General features: G+C 60.5%; 1 protein-coding gene across 3 annotated transcripts in view; it reads left to right on the top strand.

Annotated features, from left to right (window-relative positions):
* Positions 1–12795, top strand: part of GALNT9 (polypeptide N-acetylgalactosaminyltransferase 9) — a 91824-nt gene extending 79029 nt beyond the window's left edge. For 2 of the 3 annotated variants that reach the window (XM_049697919.1, XM_049697918.1), the window contains exons 7-11: positions 2560–2745; positions 4913–5050; positions 7049–7144; positions 10791–10958; positions 11284–11679. In XM_049697919.1, coding sequence (XP_049553876.1) covers positions 2560–2745; positions 4913–5050; positions 7049–7144; positions 10791–10958; positions 11284–11469 — 774 coding nt within the window. In that variant the 3' untranslated portion in view covers positions 11470–11679. Of the gene's footprint in view, positions 1–2559; positions 2746–4912; positions 5051–7048; positions 7145–10790; positions 10959–11283; positions 11680–11897 lie in introns of those variants that run through there. The other variant, XM_004276624.3, reaches the window with a different exon arrangement.
* Positions 12796–22630: the final 9835 nt, after the last annotated feature.

Here is a 22630-nt window from a genome sequence, read left to right as displayed (position 1 = left end):
AATGAGAAGCCCATGCACCGCAACGAAGAGTAGCCCCCGCTCGCCGCAACTAGAGAAAGCCCAACGCAGCCAAAAAAAGCTGGAGAATAATAACAGGGACGGGCCTCTGTGGAGTGGCCAGGCGCACCCTGCTCTGTGAGATGAAAGCTGAGAGGGAATTGGGGTCGAAGGCCCTGCTGTCACCTGCTGTCCCAGCCCCCAGGTAGCCGCCAGCACTGGCCAGCTGTTTTATTGTTATTCAGGTATGGAGTGGCCGGCGGATCAGGAGACCCAACGCAGCCAACAAAGACCCAACGCAGCCAAAAAAAAAAAAAAAACCCACAACATTGTAAATCAACTATATTGCAATAAAAATTATTAAAAAAAAAAAAAAAGAGGGCTTCCCTGGTGGCGCAGTGGTTGAGAGTCCGCCTGCCGATGCAGGGGATGTGGGTTCGTGCCCCGGTCCGGGAAGATCCCACGTGCCGCGGAGCGGCTGGGCCCGTGAGCCATGGCCGCTGAGCCTGCGCGTCCAGAGCCTGTGCTCTGCAACGGGAGAGGCCACAGCAGTGAGAGGCCCGCGTACCGCAAAAAAAAAAAAAAAAAAAGAAATGACAACTTTCAAGTGTGGCTGCATGGACAAATGTTTGTGAACTGATGTTATATTTCAACTATAAAATACAACAGTTTCCAGAAGACAGTGGCCGTGTGGGGGAGGTATGACCAGCACAGCACTGACATTAAGAGGCTGTGGGATCAGTCAGGCCTGGTCAGGTCCCGTGAGCTCGTGTGACTGGCTTAACCTCTCTGACCCTCGGTATCTTCTTCTGTACAGTGAGGAGAACATTGCCTGTGGTACCCGTCCTTCCTGGGTCGTGGTGGGTTGAGTGAGATGAGGCGAGTAAGCACGTGCCTGGCATTTCCAAAATGTCTGAATTAGAAGAGGCTTAGGGGTAAGAATCTGACCGAAGAGAGCTTGGGCCAAGTTGATCAGACTGAGTTGTTCATGGTGAAGTCGACCTGGTGGGTTGCACTGCATTTTTTCAGTGGGATGGGGTAGGGTGGAATAAGATAGGGTAGGACATTAGTCTGGGTTATCCAGAGATGATAAGGAATTGGCCCACACAGCTACGGAGGCTCAGAAGTCCAAGACCTGCAGTTGGCTAGCTGGAGGCCCAGGAGAGCTGAGGGTGTGGTTCCAGACCAAGTCTGAAGGCAGGAGAAGGCCAGCAGCCCAGCTCGATGACCGTCAGGCAAAGAGTGAACTGTCCCTCCCTCAGCCTTTCTGTTCTGTTCAGGCCTTCAACTGATTGGTTGGGGCCCACCCACACTGAGGAGGGCAATCTGCTTTACTCAGCCCACCAACTTGTGTTCATCTCACCTGGACACACCCAGAGCCGTGTGAACCAAGTACCTGGGCGCCTCATGGCACAGGTAGGCTCGCATAGGCTGGGCTAGAGTAGAATAGACGAACACGACCCGTGCCTAGTGAGGCTGAGTTGTGTCGGGTGAGGCAGCGCAGAAGCAAGCAGGCATGAAAGGAGCTCCTGATGCGACGTTTCTATCGCAAGTGAGGGTCCTAGCGCTTAGGGACTTGGGGAGCCTTATTTGCAGAAGAAACAGCTGTTTGTTTAGACTTTTCCTTTAGACCGAGACTGTGTCTGGGGTGCTTGAAGCACTGTTTGCATAGCAAGCTGCTCTTTTTTTAAAATATAAATTTATTTATTTTATTTTTGGCTGCATTGGGTCTTCATTGCTGCACAGGGGCTCTCTTCTCTAGTTGCAGCGAGCAGGGGCTACTCTTCCTTGCGGTGCTCAGGCTTCTCATTGCGGTGGCTTCTCTTGTTGTGGCGCACAGGCTCTAGGCACACGAGCTTCAGTAGTTGTGGCACGCGGGCTCAGTAGTTGTGGTGCGCAGACTCTAGAACACAGGCTCAGTAGTTGTGGCTCATGGACTCTAGAGCACAGCCTCAGTAGTTGTGGCGTGAAGGCTTAGTAGTTGTTGTGCACAGGCTTAGTTTCTCCGCGGCATGTGGGATCTTCCCGGACCAGGGCTCGAACTCGTGTCCCCTGCGTTGGCAGGCGGATTCTTATCCACTGCGCCACCAGGGAAGTCCCGCAAGCTGCTCTTTTAAAATTAGACTGTAGGTTGGTTCTTCCAGCTGCGGGGGGAGGACAGCTGCTGGTGGGAAGTAACCCCTCTCAGGCCAGGCTCTGGGCCCAGAGCAAACACTGAGTGGTGGCAGGGGCCATAGGAAAGGGATAATAATGAATTGTCAGGATATCAGAAAAAAAACCCTCCATTGTTTAGATTGTGGGACGTGCAAGAGAAATGCAATTCGGTGGGAAATCCAGAAGGGGAGGCAGCCTTGCCCCCAGGCTTCGGTGGGCTTAACCCAAAGCCACGGCTTCTCTTTGGCATCTTCCGCTGGAACGGCCCAGGCGGCCGGGCCTCCTTGCCCTCTGGAAGGCCTGTCCCGGGGATCTGAGAACAGGGGATGCGGGGAGGGAGGAGGGTGCCCTTGGCCCCGGTGGCCGCTGGGAGGGGCGGGTCCACCATCCAGACCCGGGTCCCCACAGGTGTGGCAGTGCGGCGGCAGCATGGAGGTTCTGCCCTGCTCCCGCGTGGCCCACATCGAGCGTACCAAGAAGCCCTACAACAACGACATTGACTACTACGCAAAGCGCAACGCCCTGCGGGCGGCCGAGGTGTGGATGGACAGCTTCAAGTCCCACGTGTACATGGCCTGGAACATCCCCATGAGCGTAAGCTGGTGGACCGGGTGGTGAGGAGGAGGGCTGGGGGCGGGGCTGCCCCCGGGGACAGCCTCAGTGGTCATCCAAGGCACAGCCCGGCCATGCGAGGTGGGGCCTCCTGGACAGCTCAGCCAGGGTGAGGCTCAGGGACGTCATGACCTTCACCAAGCAGAGCCCGTTTCCAGCAGCTGTGACGCTGGTTGGCACGCCTCCCTCCCGCCCCGAGAGCTCCTTCCCTCCATGGTGTGAGCCCCCGAGCGGCCGCAGACGTGGCACTGCGGGGTCGCAGTCGCTGCTGCGCTGAGAGCTGCCCCAGGGTGACCACAGCCCCTCCTGGGACTCATAGCCTACCCCTTGCCACGCAGAAGCCTCTCCCCGTAGTTCTGCACGAGGCCACGGTGATGCGATGACCGTAATGATGACCCCATCACTTCCACACGGCAGATTGGGAAACCGAGGCACACGAGGGTGCGCGGTGAAAAGAGGCAGAGCCGGAACGTAACTCGGTCCCCCGCGGGACCCTGTCACGAGACTCTCAGGCCCGCCTGCTGTGGGTGTGGCGGCTTCTCCCACGTGTGATGTCTGCAGCCAGATCCGCCTGCCCTGCAGGGCGCGGGGGCAGGAGGGGTCTGTTCGAGGGGTCTGCCTGTGGCCGGCGGGAAGAAGGGTGTGAGCCAGAGGGTCCTAACCAGGGCCTGGGGGGTGGGGCAGCCCGGAGAAGGGGCTTGGGCGTACACGTGTGTGTGCACTGTGTGCATGGGAGTGCTGAGGACAGGCTGCCCATTCCGCTCACCCCCACTGGCGGCAGGCCCAGCCCCACGCACTTCTGCTCCCCTGGACACGGGAGGATTCGCGTCTCTGGGGTACACTCATCCTGGAAGCACCCACCCGCAGAAGGAGCTTCATCTTTTATTAGGACACACACACACACAGGCATGCGTGTGCATGGATTAGGACACACACACAGGCACGCGTGTGCATGGATTAGGACACACACACACAGGCACGCGTGTGCATGGATTAGGACACACACACAGGCACGCGTGTGCATGGATTAGGACACACACACAGGCACACGTGTGCATGGAGCTTGATCTTTTATTAGGACACACACACACACAGGCACGCGTGGGCATGGGTTTCTAGCTGTCAGCAGATAGAGCTTCGTGTATATAACAAAAAAGTTAAGAGACATTATCTTCATTACGTGCAAAACGTCCTGGTATTTTAAACATCTTCACTGCAACCTCCTGAACTGAGTCGGATTCACGGCCCCATGTCTGGGTGATGCCGCCTTGTAGGTGGGGGGCTCCCAGGGTCATTTGCTCCCGCGTCCAGCCCAGGGTCTGCCCTTCACACCAGGCCCACGGTCCTTCCTTAGCTGGTATCAGAGCCTCAGGGACCTGGGCTTGGGGAGGGGCTTTCTCAAACCCACCCACGTCCCCAACCTGTCACAGAGTGTCAGGGCCCCCAGGACCACCCTCAGGTTCAGTGTTTGGCGACAAGGACTCAGAAAAGCTGTTATGTGGGGGCTGTGGTTTATTATAATGAAAGGATATGACTCCCGGGGAGTCACAGAAATTGCGCTTAATGCTCCCAGCTGCGATGTGTGACAATATGTACAGCGTATCACCAACCCGGGAAGCGCACCCGAGCCTCGGCCTCCAGAATTTACTGGGGCTCACGTGCCTGGCCTTGGCCTCCGGCCCCTGCAGAGGTCAAGCTGATGCCCCACGGCGACCCCCGTAGATCACCCTGGAGCACAGACGACCTGGCCTGGCCCCCGTAAACAATACTCGGGATGTTTGAAGTCACCTCCCGGGAGCTGGCTGAGGGCAGGTCTTTCCTTCGGCGGGTGCAGGGTGTTACGAGCCTGGCCCACACACACCGCCGGTGGCTGTCTGTCCAGGCCAGCTGCTCTCCAGCTGGTCCTGCTGCAAACAGGCCGGAGATGCCAGGCCTTTCCCATCGGCCCCGCTGCCCTGGACCTTCCAGGAGCCTGGGAGGGCAGAAGGCCCCCAGACGAGGCTCGGGGCCGGGAAGCCCTGAGCGCGGGCACGCTCCTGTGATGGGGGGCCTGCGGGTCCTGGGGCTCCCCAACCCCCTGGGCAGAGGCCTGGCTGGTGCGGGCTCTGCACACCGCAGCGCCCGTCCCGCCTCGCTTCCGGCTTCGCAGAACCCCGGCGTGGACTTTGGGGACGTGTCCGAGCGGCTGGCCCTGCGCCGGAGGCTGAAGTGCCGCAGCTTCAAGTGGTACCTGGACAACGTGTACCCGGAGATGAGGACCTACAACGACACGCTCACGTACGGAGAGGTACCGCCTCCGCGGCATGGCTGCGCCCTGCACCCGCGCCGCGCCCCGCCTCCCGGCATCCTGGCCTGTCCCCGGGCTCACGCTCACGGCCAGCAGCCAGCAGAGCGCACGGGCACACTCACAGGAGTGTAAGAGCCGCAGGGACACACACTCGTGCCTGCATACCGAGGTACACAGAGTAGATTCAGAGACACGTGTGTGCATACGTATCTGTGTCGCACACGTGTGTTTATACATGCCCTCATGCACATGCATTGATCCGTGCACACATGCATATGGGTGTAAGTGCACACAGACACAGAAGTGTACATTTGCACACTGTTTTGCTCACAGACACACAGAAAGCTACCTGTACATCTTCACCTGTGTATGCAGACCCCACCCAAGCTGCCTGCCCTGCACGGTGCAAATACTTGTTACTGAGACAAAATGACACGTGAACACATAAGTACATATGCGCAGAGCCCTGCACACGGATGCGTTCACACACACAGCGTGTCCGTGTGCCACAATGCCTGCATGCGAGTGCACGACAGGACACACAGACTCGCACCCGTACAGGCACCAGCTGTGGGAAGACCCATGTGTCTGCACCGGCCCCCATGTGCACGGCCACGCACACCTCTCCTTAAAGCCGGGGGAGGGCACCGCGTTCCTGCCCACTCGTCCTGGTCTGTGCTGGGGGACAGGCCTCCCCCTGTCCCAGGCCTCAGCTCCTCCATGGGGACCCAGGCTCCCCAAGGCAAAGGAATGCATGAACTTAGGTGGGCCAAGCAGAAGTGATACTGGGGGCGGGGGACAATCCCAGGAGGCCCGTCTGTTCCTGGAGCCCCTGGTACACCCCCAAGCCAGATTCCCGCTCCTCTGGACACAGAGGTTTCCCACATGGCAGGGAGCTCCACGGGTGCACATCAGCAGCGTGGGCGGGAGGCCACTGTCCTCCCAGCCCCTCCCAGGCTGCCCTGCGTGCTCCTGACCACGATGAGTGAAATTCATGCAGCGCCCGCCCACAGAAGCCGCAACGTTAGGGACTTCGCCAGCTGACAAGGTTGGGGTGGGAGTGCTGTGTCAGTGAGTTAGTGCTGCCAAACAAACATCCCCAGAACACAGAGGGTTCGGGCAGCGCCCCTGTGCCCGCTCACAAGTCTAGGGGTCATCCGGGCAGCCCTGACCTCGGCCAGTCTGACATCAGGTCTCTGGGGACAGGCTCACCCGCACACCTGGAGGATGGCTGGCTGTCAACAGGGCACTGGGGCGCAGGTGACATGTCTGTCACCCCCAGCGGGCAGCTGGCTTGTTCTCAGGGTAGAGTCAGGGGTCAAGGCAGAGCGGGGGCTGCAGGTGTCCTGCGGCTCAGAGCTGCACACAGCCATCTCCGTTGCGTCTATTGGCTGAGCAAGCCTCCAGGCCAGACCAGACTCGGGGGCTGTGGGAGTAGCCCCCTGACCCCCGGTGAGGGGACGAGCTGCAGTCATGCAGCAAAAGGCGTGAGTGTGGGGAGGCTGTTCCCGGGAGCCAGCCAGGCCCTCCTCACTGTTTTCCAAGGCTACCGCTTCTGTGGTGAGCTTCACCTGGGGAGGGTGGCCGGGTCTACACGCGCACGCACGCACGGCACGTCGGTCCACATCGCCCCCAGAGCCAGGCCTGGTCATCCCTTCCGAGGAGCCCAGCCAGTCCGTCTGCAGCCAGCCCACCGGCCAGGGCACTGTCCCCTCCCTCCCCCCACCCACCTTTCCCCTCCTCGCCCTCCTCCCCCTCCCTCTTCTCACCCTCCCCCTCCCCCTCCCCCTTTCCCCTCCTCTCCCCCCTCCCCCTCCCCTTCTCGCCCTCCCACTTCCTTTCCTCCCCCCTCCCCCGTCCCTCCTCTTACCCCAGCAGGGCCACCCCTTCCTGCTAGCACAGGTCCTGGGCAGGGGACAGGTCGGTAAAGCCCCCTCTAGCCTGCCTCTGCACTTAGCACCCTTGTGACAGGGCCTCTCCTTTGATTTCTGGTCGTAGGTGAGAAACAGCAAAGCCAGCGGCTACTGCTTGGACCAGGGGGCAGAAGACGATGACCGTGCCATCCTGTACCCCTGCCACGGGATGTCCTCCCAGGTAGGGGTGGCGGTGACGTTCCTGAGGGACAGAGCCCCGAGCACAGGTGGAGGTGGCCCCCGGGGGGCAGAGGCAGGCCTGCCGGGGCATTCTGATGCCGTACAGGCTGTGAGCTCAGGCCCTGGGTAAATTAAGAGCAGCGGCTTTGCTTTGGGCGAATCACCTGACACCCGTGCCTCAGTTTCCCTATTCACCGAGGGGATGATCGCGGTACCTATTTCTCAGGGCTGCCGTATGAACTGAAGTGGAAAATGAGGGTAAATGGTAGCCACAGTGTAGACGTAACCCAGGAAGTATCACATTAGCCACCAGTTCTTATCAGCTGGAGGGCTTTAAAGACAGCCACTCGGGTGTCCAGACCCCAGGCAGGTGTGTTTCCAGAGGTGGCGGTGCTGCTGTGCTGGACCCCGATGCAGCCTGATGTTTCCAATCCCAAGCGGACCCGCCTTCTGCTTGCAGTGACAATGCTTCTTCTCAGTGGGTGGGATTTAAATTAACCCCCGAAATGACACTCGGCCCCCTTGAAGCTCTCTGAACCTGTTCCCGCTCTGGGACATCCACACGGCTGCGCAGGGGTCCATCGCGGGTGGGGGGTGCCAAGCCTGTGGCGACAGAGAAGACCGTGCTCCCCTGGCACCCCTGCAGCCTCTTCACAGGACCCCTGCTGGCACGTGGCCTTGCCTTAAGAGAGCGAAGCAGAATCACCCGTCGAGGTGCAAACGTGGCCTCCCGGGAGAAATCCAGTTTGCTGGGCCCTCAGCTGCAGGAGGGGAATCCTCTGGCCGGTACAGACCTGAGGTGAGAGGCCACGTCTGTGGGGCGTCGCCGGACACGCCCTGCTCCTCTTCGACTCCAGGTGGCTGGGTGGACGGTGGTCATTTCCCAGCGAGCCCTGCTGTGGCAGCGAATCGCGTGGCTGAGTGAGGTGTGGGTGTTCCAAGGACGCCGCGTGACGCCTGGGGGAGCGCCCCCCTCCACCTGCGAGTGGACCCTGAGGCGGCCGGCAGAAGCGGCCTCGCTGCTGGAACCAGGGTGGATGTGGACACAGGTGGACGGGGAGGCCAGTCCATGGGACCGCGCCCCACGGAGAGGTCGGATGGACCCATGTGCCCACCAGGCCGGACATGCCCGTGGTGGTGTCTCCTTTGCAAATGACTTCAGTCGGTGTGGTCTCAGTGGAGGCTGCTGAGGTGTTCACGGGGACAAGCTACATCCCCAAGCCCTGATCCCCGGCTGTGTTAGTGTCCTGGGGCCAACTGGGAACCAGTTTAAATGACAGGTGTTTATTCTCTCAGCTCTGGAGACCAGAAATCTGAAATCACGGCCTGGGCAGGGCTGTGCTCCCTCCTCAGGCTCTAGGGCCGCCCTTCCCACCCCGGTGGTCCCACAGTTCTTGTCTGGTGGCCGCATCCCTCCAGGCTCTGCCTCCGTCATCACGTGGCCTGGGCGGGCCTGTGGCTGAGTCTTCACCCTGCCTTCTCCTTGTGTCTCTGTTTTCTCTGCTTATCAGGATACCAGTCATGTTGGATTAGGGCCGCCCTAACCCAGTATGACCTCATCTTACCTTGAGCACTTCTGCAACGATCCTATTTCCAGATAAGGTCACATTCACAGGTGCCAGGGGGTTAGGACTTCAACATGACTTCTGGGGGGAAGCATTTCAGCCTACAACATAAAGAAAGCCAGTCTCGGACCAAAATCTGCACACGTACAGATGGTTAGTAAACAGTCTTCAGGGAGCAGACACAGACCAGTGCATGGACCCCTCACGATGGGGCCCAGCCCTCTGTCCTCTGTCCGCTGCGCTGGCCTGACCAGTGTGAGTGAGAGGGACACGGGGCAGGCGCGTCCAGCCCCATGTGGGCCTGGGACCCCTCCTGGGCTGGACTCGACATAGCCTGGGGGTCGTTAGGAGGCCCTTCCTTTAACCTGTCAGGTTTTATTCTGACCACTTTCAAGCTTCCAGAAAAGTAGAAAAGTCTTCAGATGACCAACCACACACTCATGGGGTCGACAAAGAGCAGCCCGCCGGCCAAAGAAAATTTTTACCTTTTTACAGGTTTATGGAGGGAAAAGAAGGGAAAACACGTGCAGCAGTAACCATGAAGCACACATGCTTGTCCCGGCCCCTCACAGACACGGTTCTCCACCCTGATCCTGATGCAGTGGTGTTCAGATCGGGCTGTATTTGCATCATTTATTTTTTTCTGAGTCATTTTAAAGCAAGTTGCAGGCGTCAGGTCCTTTCACCTCAGAGTATTTCAGAACGCATCTCTAAAAGCACACGGCTTCCCCACAAGCCAGCGGTGACGCCTGTGGTCACCGAAGCCCTTCCCAGCCCGGCTCGCTGCCCCGCTCGGCGTCTGGGACAGACCTCCCTGAGCACGGGCCGTGCTGGCTCCCCGGCACTGAGGCTCCCGCTTCCGAGCTCCGCCAGGCCTTACCTCCAAGGCTGAAGCTACAGGTGGCAGGGGCTCCGGCTTGGAGCTGGTGCTGGACATTTCAGGGGCTGCGGACCCCATATTCAAATCTCTGTGGCTTCAGAAAGTTTACAGAGAAGGGACACGAGCATATCTGTGACCACCTGTCCCCAGGCAGAATGGCCCGCCAGGACCACAGTCTTTATTTTACTCACAGATCTGCAGCAGGACCCACTCTGCACGGCACTGCCCAGGCCACCCGGCAGGCTGGTGAGGCCACGTCTGAGCCACCGTGAGCTGCCGCTCCGGGGCCTCGGCCCCTCCGCACACGGCCTCCCCCTGCTGCTCGGGCCTCCTCACCCTGGAGACGTGGGAGGTGTCACGCGCGTTTACGCCCCGCCCCCAGGAGGACGCAGGAGAGAACGTGGGCCCCATGCTAAGCGGGGGTGGCAGAGTCGCAGGGACACGCGAACATGCAGGGGAGGTGCTGCGCCACCAGGTTGTACTGGAAACACAGCAGAGGGCGCGCGCGCCCACTCTTCTGGGAGAGAAAACGCAAGAAAGGAGAGGAGAGAAGCACTTGACCGACCCCGGCACCTGCTGTGCTCAGCCTGCACTCCACACGCCTGTGGGGTCCCCACGGTGGCCCTGCCCGGCCGGCACTGTCATCATCTCCCGCTCACAGATGAGGAAACCAAGGCACAGAGAGGTGGCGTGACTCGCCCAAAGCCACACAGCCGGGGAGCGGAGGAATCTAGAGCACTGGTTTCCTCGTGGGTGCACAGGCGTTACTGAGCTGGTGTTTGGCAAATGACGTGACCTGGAACCATGAACTTGGGGCGGCCTCCGGTTCGAGGGCAGACGGGCGGGGCCCGGGGCACGTGTGAAGTCCTCCTCGTCTGAGGCCGAGGCTCTGGGCCCCATGGAGGGAGGGGTCCGAGCAGAGCTCCGGGGAAGGAGTCCGAGAGCATCCCGCTGGGGGAATTTGTGGAAGAAAGGGGGCTGGGGCCGCGGGGCCACCGGAAGGCATCCCCTGTGGGCTCCGCGCCCACGGCCTCTCGGGCGCCCTGGGGCCGAGGGGGCTCCTCGGGGCCCGGTACCTCCCCAGCAAGGCTGGCCCCTGACCGGGCTGGCCCACCCGCGATGCCCCACCTACTCCCTCCAGGGCCTCGGGCGGTCCCCTGTGAGGCCAGCCCCGGCCCACCGCCCGCTCCGCCTCTCCCCAGCTGGTGCGGTACAGCGCCGAGGGCCTGCTGCAGCTGGGCCCCCTGGGCTCCACCGCCTTCCTGCCCGACTCCAAGTGCCTGGTGGATGACGGCAGGGGCCGCACGCCTGCCCTGAGGAAGTGTGAGGACGTGGCCCGGCCAGCGCAGCGGCTGTGGGACTTCACTCAGGTCAGCGGGCTGCTGGGACCCCGGGCCGCCGGACCAGCCTGTGGGGAAGCCGAGGGCAGCGGGGGCTGCAGGGCTCGGGGGCTGGACCAGCTGCTCCCACGTGACCCCCTCATGGACGTTAGGGGACCTGCCAGCAGTCACAGCCAGGGAAGGGCCGGGCTGTTCACAGCCCCGTGGCTGCCTCTTCTGGCCTCCTGGGGAGGGGCTTTAGGCAGAAGGGATGGGGTCTGACTGCCCCGGAAGCCCCGCCCCAGCTGCTGGCCAAGCGGGGCCAGACTGGGCTCCCCAGAGATTTGTTGAAATCGACCCAACTCCTCCCACGCAGGAGACCCTGGGACAGATGCGTGCACGGTCCTGTCTGGGGGCTCCCGGTTACAGGAGAGGCTGCAGGGATGAGCTGTCACTGTCTCAAGTGGACCCAACAAGACCAGCGGGTCCCCAGGAGGCTGCGTTTGGAGCCAGGACGCTGAGGGCCAGCGTGCATGGGAGGGACCTGTCTGGAGAAGGATAGAGGATGTACAGGACATGAGCTTGGGGGTCCTTGGGTTTGGGCCAGGGCCCTTGATGTCTGGGGGACCAGAGGGCCTGCAGAGGTGACCGATGGGCAAATCAGACATGCCAGGGGTCAGGGGGGCAATTCTGAGGGAGAAGCCCGTCTCAGCGGCCCTGGGGTCCACTGTCTTGATCACTCCTGGGACTCCAAGAGAAGGGAGATGGCTGACGGGGGCGGGGGCGAGAGGACAGAGGGATTGGGGGACAGAGGGATGGGGGATAGGGGGTCAGGAGGGACCGAGGGATGGGGGACAGAGGGACTGGGAGAGTCAGGACCCCGAGTCCCAGGTGGCCGTGCAGTGACGCGCTTGGCCTTGGTATCACCCCCGCTCCTTGGAAGCTCTTGCGATGGGACCCCCGGGCTGACCGGGTCTCCCTCCCATGCAGGGCGGCCCCATCGTGAGCAGAGACACAGGCCGGTGCCTGGAGGTGGAGATGTCCAAGGACGCCAACTTCGGGCTCCGGCTGGTGGTGCAGAGGTGCTCGGGGCAGAAGTGGACCATCAGAAACTGGATCAAGCCAGGGCGGCACTGACCCCCAGGCTCACCCTGTGCCCCCGCTCCAGCGCAGACCCCGAGGACCTGGGGCAGGCGTGGGGCCCCTCCCACTCAGCCCACCACTGGAACCCAGAGGGCCCTGGCCGTGCCCGCATCCCCTCGGGGGGGGACCTATTCTCAGCTGCCGGCGGGTCCTGGGGACATGGGGACATGGGGACCTCTCCCCCTCCAGGAGTGCGGACCCCCCGCAGCTGGCGGCTCTGCCTGAGCGCATCAGCTGACCGCCAACTCCAGACCTGAATCACGTGCCTTTTCTACGGTATTCCTGTCGAGCCGCCAGTGGCCACCTCCTTGCATGTGCTGAAGCTCCCGTCCACCCCCCAGGCAGCAATAGCCCCCTGTGAACTCCGAGCTCCAGACCTCTCCGCCCTTTGGCGGGGCTGCCCCGGTGACCACCTCCATCTAAACCGAGCGGAGCTAGGCTCTCCCTGGCTGGTGAGGGGGGATGGGGACAGCAGCTGCAGTGGCCTCAAGGACAACCCCCAACAGTGCTTGTGCGAGGAGACTGATGTGACTGCTTCAGTCCCGGTAAAGAGTGATTAAACCGTACAGACCTGATGTCTCGCCCACAGGAGCCAGAGCTGGTCGGCCGTCCAGGGAGGAACCCTGTTCTAGCGGCTCACCAGGGGCCAGGCACCTCTTGTGTTGCTCTAAGGCAGAGGTCAGCAAACGATGACCCGCGGCCCCTCGCCTATTTTTATAAATAAAGTTTTATTGGCACACGGCCACACCCCTCGGTTTATGTACGTCCACAGCGGCTTTCACACTCCAGGGCTGGAGCTGAGAAGCAGCACACCCCCACCAGGGCTGTCCCAGAGCCTCCAGGAGGTCCTCTCAAGATTGCACTTAAAATTGCAGGACAGGGCTTCCCTGGTGGCGCAGTGGTTGAGAGTCCGCCTGCTGATACAGGGGACATGGGTTCGTGCCCCGGTCCGGGAAGATCCCACATGCCGCGGAGCGGCTGGGCCCGTGAGCCATGGCCGCTGAGCCTGCGCGTCCGGAGCCTGTGCTCCGCAACGGGAGAGGCCACGGCAGTGAGAGGCCCGCGTACCGCAAAAAAAAAAAAAAAAAAAAAAATTTCAGGACAAAAAGTTCTGCCTGTCCCTTTCCCCCATCAGATCCAGTGCCAAGCTAGCTTCTTCCCAATCCTAGCTGCTTCCTCCTGCCTCCTGTCTGATGGTGGAAGGCCTCAGCTGTACAACGGTGAGGGGCCCCAGGGCTTGGCTCACCCAGCCATGGAAATGAACAGTAGATGGGATGCCAAGCTCCCGACAGCCAACCCACCTAGCTCCCCCCACCCCATGCACAGGGTCTCCTGGCCCCTTTGGTGGTCTCCCAGGGACAGAAATTGTGGGCACCATCAGTAACTTCCAAGTTTCTCCCCATTCGTATAGAGTAACCTGGAAAGCAGGCTGGCAGGGTTTCCAGACATCAGGGCTTCAAGCTGGGGGGCTTGAAGATCCTACCTGTTCTCACTGTGCTGTGGCCAGGCAGCCCATCCTTCCAGAAGACGGGGAGCCAGTCCATCCCCCACACCTCCCGGGCTCCCCCCTCTTGCTCCCTGCCTCTCAGTCATTAATCCCATAGTGCCTCTTTCTGGGAGAGGAAAAGTCCCTTCTGGTAGTGCCAGGGATCTTATATCTCGTGGGGGAATTTTCCCCAAAGAAGAGATGAGAATTTTCCTGGAAGATATGAAAGAAGCAGAAGAAGTGTTTCTGAACCAAACTTGGGTCCGGCCGCCTGCGCACAGCAAAGCTGATCTACTGACGCGGGTTTGTGGTGAAGGGAAGGGCAGCGTTTCCTGCAGGGAGCGAGCAAGGAGTCCAGGTAGTTAGTGCTCAGAAGACCCGCACTCCCTGAGGGCTTTCAGGGGAAGGAAGAGCCAGGGTGAGGGAGGAGGTTTCCAGGTGCATGGCCACCTTGTGGACCTTCTTCTGATTGGTTGGTGGTGAGGTAATTGGGAGTCAACACCATCAACTTTCTGGTTCCAGCCGGTCTGGGGTCTACGTGCTTGTGGGCAGCATAGAGTTAACTTCCTCCACCTGGTGGGGGTCTCGGTATCTGCAAAACAGCTCAAGGACACGGCTCAGCATAGTATCTACAGCCCTTGAGGCGGAACTAAAGGTCCTTGACTTTGTTTAATGGCTAAACTATTATAGTCTTGTTTGACTGTTTTCCTTTCTTTTTGCATTTCCTCATTTCTCTGATTAAATTTATTCTTTGAAACTTGGGGAAGGCCTAGGAGGCTAAGTTTTTCTGCACACAGAGGCAGGCAGAGGTCATGGCAGGGGCAGGGGGTCTGTCCCAAGAAGGCCCCACAGGGTTCTGCTCAGTTACAGAAGCGAACTCTGGGTCTCTGGGGAGAGCGAGGGCTCTGGCCTTCCCTCGGAGTCTGAGGGGGCGTGTTGGTGATGCATCCATGGCCCCCCTGCCCTGGGGTGAAGTAATGAATCTACACTTCACTGTCCTCCGTCCCCAGCCCAGTGGCATGTGCCCCTCCCCCAGTGCCCTGCCCACCGGGCACCCTCTTCCGCTTCTCCTTCCGTGGGGATCCTGACCCCATTCCTCCAGTTCCTTGCTTCCTGCTGCTGGGAGAGCTCTGAAGTGTCCCAATTTCTCCATTCTCAGCAGAGAATTCTACCAGCTCTAACCCAAGTCCCCCAAACCCTCTCTCTATTCCAGATTTTCCCCAAAATTTAAGACGATGATGGAGGCAATAAAAGTGGCCATGAGTGAAGCCTTAAAAGCCAGTCTCTAGCCAAGGACTGGTCTGCAGGAATACAGAAGTTTCTTAAGTGAAATTATGACAGGTAGCGGCCATTAGCACGCAGAGTGCATTGCCTGTGGTTTAAAATAGGAAATATCACAGGCTCGAACTTTTAAACCTCACTTGTGTTACAGTTCATTGGGCAAATTGACACTCCCATCAGAGTCGGCTGGTTTGCAGCCCACACAGGATCCCATGAAATGCTGACACTTGGAAACTTGCTTCTCAAGGTCTTGACAAACCTCTCACCCCCTTGAAGGGGGTGAGTTCCCGTGTTTGGAAACCCTGCGTGTTCTGTCAGGGTCCTGTCTGGCACCAGGACACGTGAGGACAAAGGTGCTGAGCTGGGTCCACGGGCAGCGGGACTGTCAGTCAGCCCATCGCGGCCCAGCGCCATCCACGGTCTCCTAGCGGGAGGCAGCCGTCTATCGGACCCGAGTGGCCTTCATCCTAATACGTGGCCCTGGAGCACGCTTATGTCTATTCCCTGCAGTCCTTACCTGCCTCATGAGCAGGTGTATCCCTCGTGAGGATCGCCCTTTTCTAGAAGAACCGCCCAAGAATCCTGGGGGTAACTCCATGCAAAGAGTCCCCACCCAAACGTCAGCTGGAAAGAGAGTTGAAGGTGGACCACGGTTTCCATGCTGCTGTGTGTGGGGCAGCCACTTGGTGGTGCCCCTGGGAGCGGTCCCTGCAGTTTTGTGGTTGACACTTGGCCACGGCTGGTGGGACGTCCCTGCTGGTCGAGACCCCTGCCTGCACCCCAGGAGTGCCTCTGTCTGGGGCCAAGTTCACAGAGCTTTCTAATTCATGGTGACATGCACATTCATTGACCCCCGCCTCTGTAATCCTGGGTTCAGAATAACCACTAACGCCATCCACGGACGGTACTGAAGCCATCCCGGCCCCCTAAACCATTTGGCCCTCCTGTTCATACTTCCTTTACCTTAGGGACAGTGTTTCTCTTTGTCTTGTTTTCCAACCACTGGCCCATGGCTGAGGCCACTCCTATTGTACCAGCCTGCATCCCATCTGCCAGACAAAGGGAATTTGAGACCAGGGATTGATCACACAAGTTACGGAAGGGCTGAGGCATCCCAGGGACTCATCTTCCATCGGCTGAAGGGACCTGGAGGGGGTGGTGTAGCTAGAGCCAGGAGCCACAGCCAGAAGGACGGATGGACGAGACACGGCGCTTCCAGAAAGAGCCCTAAAGCCAGAGACGGGGAGGGAAACACCCTGCTTTCTCCCCACCCTCCAATTTCCCAACATATCCTTTTGGCTGATGCCATCTGGAGCCGAAGGACAAGAAACGTGGGACACAGAACGCTCTGCTTTGCAGGGAGAGCCATAGAGCAGGAGGCGGGTCTGAGCGCAGACCCGGGGGTGGCGGCTACAGCTCGTCTCAGCTGGACTGGACTCCTGACTCGGACGGGTTGAAGCCGGGCCAGAGGGTCCCCCTGCCCTGCAGAGGGCCCAGGACGCCCTCCCCCCTCGCGGGGCCCGGGCTGAGAGGCACCCACGATGAAATCAGGCCTGCTGTGTCCCCCACAGCAGCACCTGAAGCTGGACCACTCCAGCTGGCAAGAGCCAGTTTTGAAATTTTCAGGAATTTTGTGCACCAGTTGTGAACCAGAGCTATTACTAAAAATAAACTGCATGCACTTACAATTCAATTATACTAAAAGCAAAGGTAATAAATACTCAAAGCTCACCACTTCCTGGTGATTGACTCTAGTTGAGATTATTTGCGTTTATGTATCTGTGTGGTGAGGACGGTGGCAAGCTCCTGTTCTCAACTCCACGCTTTACAGAGCAGGTCAGACGAGGATAGGCAACAGGTAAACTGCGTGTTGGATGGTGGTAAGCGCTGAGGAGAGAAGCGAAGCACCACAGAAGAGGGAGAGGCTGGTGTGCAACCCTTAGAGAGACATCAGGGGAAACCCCACGGAGAAGGTGCCGCTTGAGCAAAGACCAGCGAGGACAGCCCGTGCAAATGCCCTGGGGCAGCAGCAACCAGAGAGCAAGTGCCCTGGGCTGGGGCAGGCGAGGGCAGAGGAGTGGAGGTGGTCAGAGCAGGGCAGCGTGTAGGCCTTGCAGACCCTCGGGGAGTGCCTCCAGCTGGGATGTGGGGTCATCGGAGGTCGGGCGGGGCAGCGTCACTGTCTGTGGCGGCGGAGACCGTGAGGACCGGACGAGGGGGTGAGAGAGGAGAAGCGGCCTCTCCTCCGATTCAGATATCTGGGCTCAGGATGGGCGGAGTTGCCATCAACCAAGATGGGGGTCTGGGGAAGGGGAAGGTGGGGGAAGGGCACAGGTGCATGGGGGCCGGTGCCCCTCGGACAGCTCACCGAGGGCACCGATGGAGTCTGAGCCTGGGGGAGAGGTCCGGGCTGGGATCAGGGCTGCTTCAAGACATCAGACTAGGTGACATCACCGAGGAGTGAGTGTGGCCAGGGAGGAGAAGCCAGGAAGGGCTCCAGTGTAGAGGCCTCGGAGACAAGGAGGCCCTGGGGAAGGAGAGCCCGTTTGCTGGGGCCGCCAGACAAAGCGCCACGAAGTCGGCACCTTCAGCAACAGACACATATGTCTCAGAGTTCTGGAAGCTGGAAGTCTGAGATCAAGGTGCGCCTCCTGAGGCCGTGCAAGGCGGTCTGTCCCTGCCCCTCCCCCAGGTCCTGGCCGTCCGCTGGCAGCACCCCTCAGCTTGTAGAAGCATCAGCCCACCTCTACCTCTGCTGCACGTGATGTTCTCCCTGTGTGCGTGTCTGAGTCCAAATTTCCCCTTTTATAAGGACATCAGTCCTGTTGGATCAGGGCCCACACCTTAAGGGTCTCATTTTAACTTAATCACCTCGGTAAAGATTTCGTCTCCAGATAAGGTCACAGCCTGAGGTCCTGGGGGTTAGGGCTTCATGGTTTTGGGGGGACACATTGCAGCCCACAGCAGGGCAGCTTAGTTACTGAGGTCAATGAAGAAAGCACGTCGCAGGGGAGAGCCAGAGCTTGTGTGCCCGTAGATGGCGTGAGAGGAGACCTGAAAGGACTGCCAGACAATAGAAGAGCTTCATAAAACACTGCCCGTCACCGTTTGGAGAAAAGCACCGCACACAGAGCTCCTGGCATGAGTGCAGCCAAACAGCCCTTGTGCAGCCCCGAGGGAGGGCCTGGCCTGGAAGAAGAAAGGGGATGAGGGGCCCCCCAGCACCTACCCCGTCCTGGGGTCCCTGGTCCAACCACAGGCACAGAGGGCCCATCGCTGTGCTCTCAGCCTCCCGGGCGTTCTCTCAGGGATAGATCTCACCCCCAGGCACACTCACTAAGGGTCAGCACGGTGCCCCCTGGCATCCCCACAGTGCCCCCCTCCCTGCTCAGAAGGACCCCAGCTGCATTTAATATTTACCTGAGGTCCCTAATCATATTTGGATGAGGAGCTGGGCAAATCGTGTGGTCGGTCCAGCCACACGCCCGCCGCCCCCCGGAGCCTGTCCTGAGACCCCCTTTCAATGGTGACTGGAGGGAAATACCTCTTGCCTGGGCCATTCATTCATTTATTCACTCGCTCACTTATTCAACGAGGGTGTTCTGAGCACACTGGCTGGGAGTGGGGAGCCTTGGGGAGTGAACGCTGGGGAAGCAAAGATGCCAGGAGCCCCCAGCCCCATGGCAGGGCCCCCAGAGTCGGAGAGAGGGTCCCAGCCCTGCCTCTCCAGGGCCTCCCCGGAGAGGTGAATTACGAGCACTCTCTCAACAAAGGTGTGCAAAGAACTTTACTCATGACGAGAGCCTGGAGCTCGCTTGAGATGTGGCTGAGATTTTAGGAGCCTGCAGCCCCGAGCACGGCTGGTGGCCCGCTGGCAGGCCCTGCGTTAGCCCCTCCTGTGCTGGCCTCGGGCGAAGCCCCGCTGCTCCGTGGATCTCTGCCCCGAGCACGGCTGGTGGCCCGCTGGCAGGCCCTGCGTCAGCCCCTCCTGTGCTGGCCTCGGGCGAAGCCCCGCTGCTCCGTGGATCTCTGCCCCGAGCACGGCTGGTGGCCCGCTGGCAGGCCCTGCGTCAGCCCCTCCTGTGCTGGCCTCGGGCGAAGCCCCGCTGCTCCGTGGATCTCTGCCCCGAGCACGGCTGGTGGCCCGCTGGCAGGCCCTGCGTCAGCCCCTCCTGTGCTGGCCTCGGGCGAAGCCCCGCTGCTCCGTGGATCTCTGTTATTTTAAGCCCAAAGAGCTGCTGTGTTCTGGAGTCACCAAAGCCTCCAAAAGGAACTAAAAGAACCCCGACAGAGTGGCTTTACCGCGTGGCCCCCAGCTGATCCATGGCTCTCACCTACCAGGTGACCAGGACGCTGCCCCTGTCATCCTCATCACAGCATCCGGAAGCCTTGCCGTTTGCCTGGGAGGGGACCCTAGAGCATCCCTGAGGCTTGGAAAAGGGAACATCCTCCCCTTCCTGGACCCAGACCGTCACACCCCCTTCTGCTTCAAAATGCTGCTGCTTCCAGCCGCAGCGCGGGGTGGGTCTCCCACCAGCGTCGCTTAAAGGAAGACGATATCTCTGCACAGTGACAGCAGGAGCAAAGTCGATAAACTGTCTTTGACAAATGTCTTCCGCGTCAGGCAGCAGAGGATTAAAAATGAGGACATCAACTGCCCCAAGCCCACGGACCACTTCAGGCAGAGGCTCCCAGCCCTGCCTCTCCCGGGCAGGCGGGGACAGCCAGGGACGCCGTTTGTCCTGGGGCTCCGAGCAGATGGTGGAGAAAAGACCCCCAGAGCCCAGGAAATGTCCTCCAACAGCTTTGAGAAAGCATGGGGGCCCCTGCAGAGAAAGGGGCTACTCAGAGCCACACAGGAGGCTCAGGACCGGGGTCTCCTGGCACCCTGTGCAGCTGGGACCCCCAAAGACACAAGATAGGTCTCCTGGACAGTAAAGAATCGTGCTGCCTTGGGCACGGGGCAGCGGAGCCCGAGAGAACCCTGCCAGCCCCGAGGCCTGGAGGGGGGCATAAAACGGGACCACAGCGCTGACTGCCAACCACCATCACTCCCAGGGGGGCCGAGGGCATCAGGAGGCACATCCCAGGTGCCCCCACCAGGACCCCCCCCACCAGGCTGCCCAGGCCTTCAGGATAGCGCCCCCCACCCCGGCGTGGGTCTGTGCCCCTTTTCCCAGCTCCTGAGGACACCATCCGTGGATGAAGACGCACCCCGGACGGCCCCATTTCCACTTAGGGTCACGAGGATGCCGCGAAAGCAGGCGTCAGTGATGAGGAGCTAAACACGTCTTGGGGCGGCAGTGGGGAGGGGGACACAGTCCACACCCCGTCTATGGAAGACAGAGCAGCCTGGCAGGCTGGCCCCGTGTCTGGGGGGCACAGAGGCCAGGTGCACTCTCAGAGGTAACGATGGCGGACAAGCGCCCCCAACCCCCGGCTCACCCACCCTGAGGGCTGTCCTCCCCCGGGCCTGCGTGAGGTACACGCCCCGACGCTGCCGAGCCTGGGCCTCGAGCAGACGGGCTGTCCTGGCAGGACGGGAGGAGGCCTGGAGCGCCGGCCTTGGAGACCAACAGCACCGTCTGGCCCCGGGGAGGCGAGACCCCCGGCAGAGCGAGAAACAGAGGGGCCAGGCCGGGGGCCACATCCCAGCCCAGTGACAGGAAGCCGGGTCAGGTGGGTGGACACTGGAAGCTCGGCTCCCCGGGTAGAAGGGCTGAGCCGCGCTGGGGGTTGCAGTGAGCGTGCGGGGGGCCGTGTGAGGCGGGAGGCCCCGTGGACGCCCACCCTGGAGCCCGGCTCCCCTCCCTTCCAAGAGCCTCCTACAGACTGGAGGGAGTCACCGCCAGACCGAAGCCAGAAACTGTCCTTGGGGACCGGGACTCACCCTGACTCTCGGGCTTGGCTCTCCTTTGCCCAAGGGTCCCAAGCCCGTGGCGTGTCCAGACCCTCAGGAGCGTCCCGGGTCCCCTGCCCTGTGCAGTGGGTCGAGGATGGAAGCCGTCCTGGCAGGGGCAGCACAGGGACAGAAGGGGGGCCACCACCAGCTCCCGAGTCGAATTTGGCTCAGAAAATACACGCTGCAGAAGCATCAAAGGGGCACAGAGTTGGGCCCAGCCCGCAGGGGCCCACGGGGTGCAGAGGGAAGCACCACAGCCGCCGGCGCGCCCTGGGCAACGTAGGCGACAGCGATGCCTTCCTGGGACGTGGGCAGGCCAGGGAGGAGGTCACTTCCTGTGCTGGGATCGGCAGTGCCCCCGAGATGGTGTCCACCTGGAACCTCAGAAGGTGACCTTATTTGGGACTAGGGTCTTCGTGGAGGTAATTGATTAGGAAGAGCTCAGCCAGGAGTAGGTGGGCCCTAACCCAATGACAGGGTCCTTAGAAGAAGAGATTAGACACAGAGAACGCGGCCATGTAAAGACAGAGCCAGAGATCGGAGTGACGCAGCCACGCGGCCGGGACGTCAAGCACGCCGGCAGCACCCGGAGAGGGAGAGAGGCCTGGACCAGTGTCTCCCTCTGACACCACGAGGAAGCAGCCCGGCCGATACCTGGGTCCCAGAGTCCTGCTGTTTTAAGCCAGGATGTCTGTGGTCACTTGGTGCGGTCGCCCAGACACAGATACACTCCTTTAGCCATAACTCCCGTCTCAGAGATGCGTGCGGCACCGTGCTCGCCACCCATGGCACCTAAAGGACAGAGCCGGGACCTGCAGCCTGGGCGCTCAGCTGACGTCTTTGTATCCCGGACGCTCCCCACTCCCCGCCGGCATCTCGGGCGGCTGGACCAGCACGCGTCCACCGCCTCCAGGGTCTGCAGAGCAGAAGTCAGATCTCCCAGGCCTGGTGGCCGAGGATGTGTCCACGTGGAGGCTGCACGAGGATGAGGCCCCCCGGGCTGACAAAAGACGTGAGATTATAGAGGAGACAAGTTCTGCTGGGATCCAGCCAGCTGGCAAAGTATTAAAAGCAAACGCAAGGGCTTCCCTGGTGGCGCAGTGGTTGAGAGTCCGCCTGCCGATGCAGGGGATGTGGGTTCGTGCCCCGGTCCGGGAGGATCCCACGTGCCGCAGAGCGGCTGGGCCCGTGAGCCATGGCCGCTGAGCCTGCGCGTCCGGAGCCTGTGCTCTGCAATGGGAGAGGCCACAGCAGTGAGAGGCCCGCGTACCGCAAAAATAATAATAATAATAATAATACAAACACAAGTGACAGAATCGGCTGCTTTAGCTGAGCTTCAGGTACGAAGCTGCGGCCGCAGGTGTGAGGGCGCCTCAGGATCCCAGCCGCGATGAGGCGGGAGATTTCTTCAGCGACGGCAACGATGCAAATTGAAACTCTGAGATTTCCACTGACGACATCGCCATCCACATGCTCCTAATAAAACCGAGGTTTGCCGCCGTGCAGCCACCCGTGTCATTCACAGATTCTGTATTTGTGATGTACCCGCCTGTTAAATCTCCCTGTGACCCCAACATCAAGAGGTGGGCGCTTTCGTGGGTGCTGAGAACGTGGCAGAGCGGGAGACACGTGACTGGCCCGACACGCGTGTTCCCGGCGGGGGCGGAGCCAGGTGACGCTGTCTTGTGTCAGCTCTGGGGCTGTGAGCAAGTGCCCTTTGCATCTGTTTAGGGTTTTTTGCATTGTTGTGTTTGTCGGTGGTTTTGCTGTTTAAAATGGCGCCAAGTTCAGAGCGGAAGCACCATCCAGTGTCCTAAGGACAAGAAAGACGCGTGCGAGACGGGCTTGGTCCCGGCGTGACCACAGCGCTGTGACGTGACACGGAGAAGACGCGTGCGAGACGGGCTCGGT

This window comes from Orcinus orca, chromosome 15 (assembly GCF_937001465.1).
Source record: "Orcinus orca chromosome 15, mOrcOrc1.1, whole genome shotgun sequence".
In the NCBI taxonomy this organism is placed as follows: Eukaryota; Metazoa; Chordata; class Mammalia; order Artiodactyla; family Delphinidae; genus Orcinus; species Orcinus orca.
The sequence above is the reverse complement of the archived record's forward strand: the minus strand, read 5'-3'. Positions and strand labels throughout refer to the sequence as shown.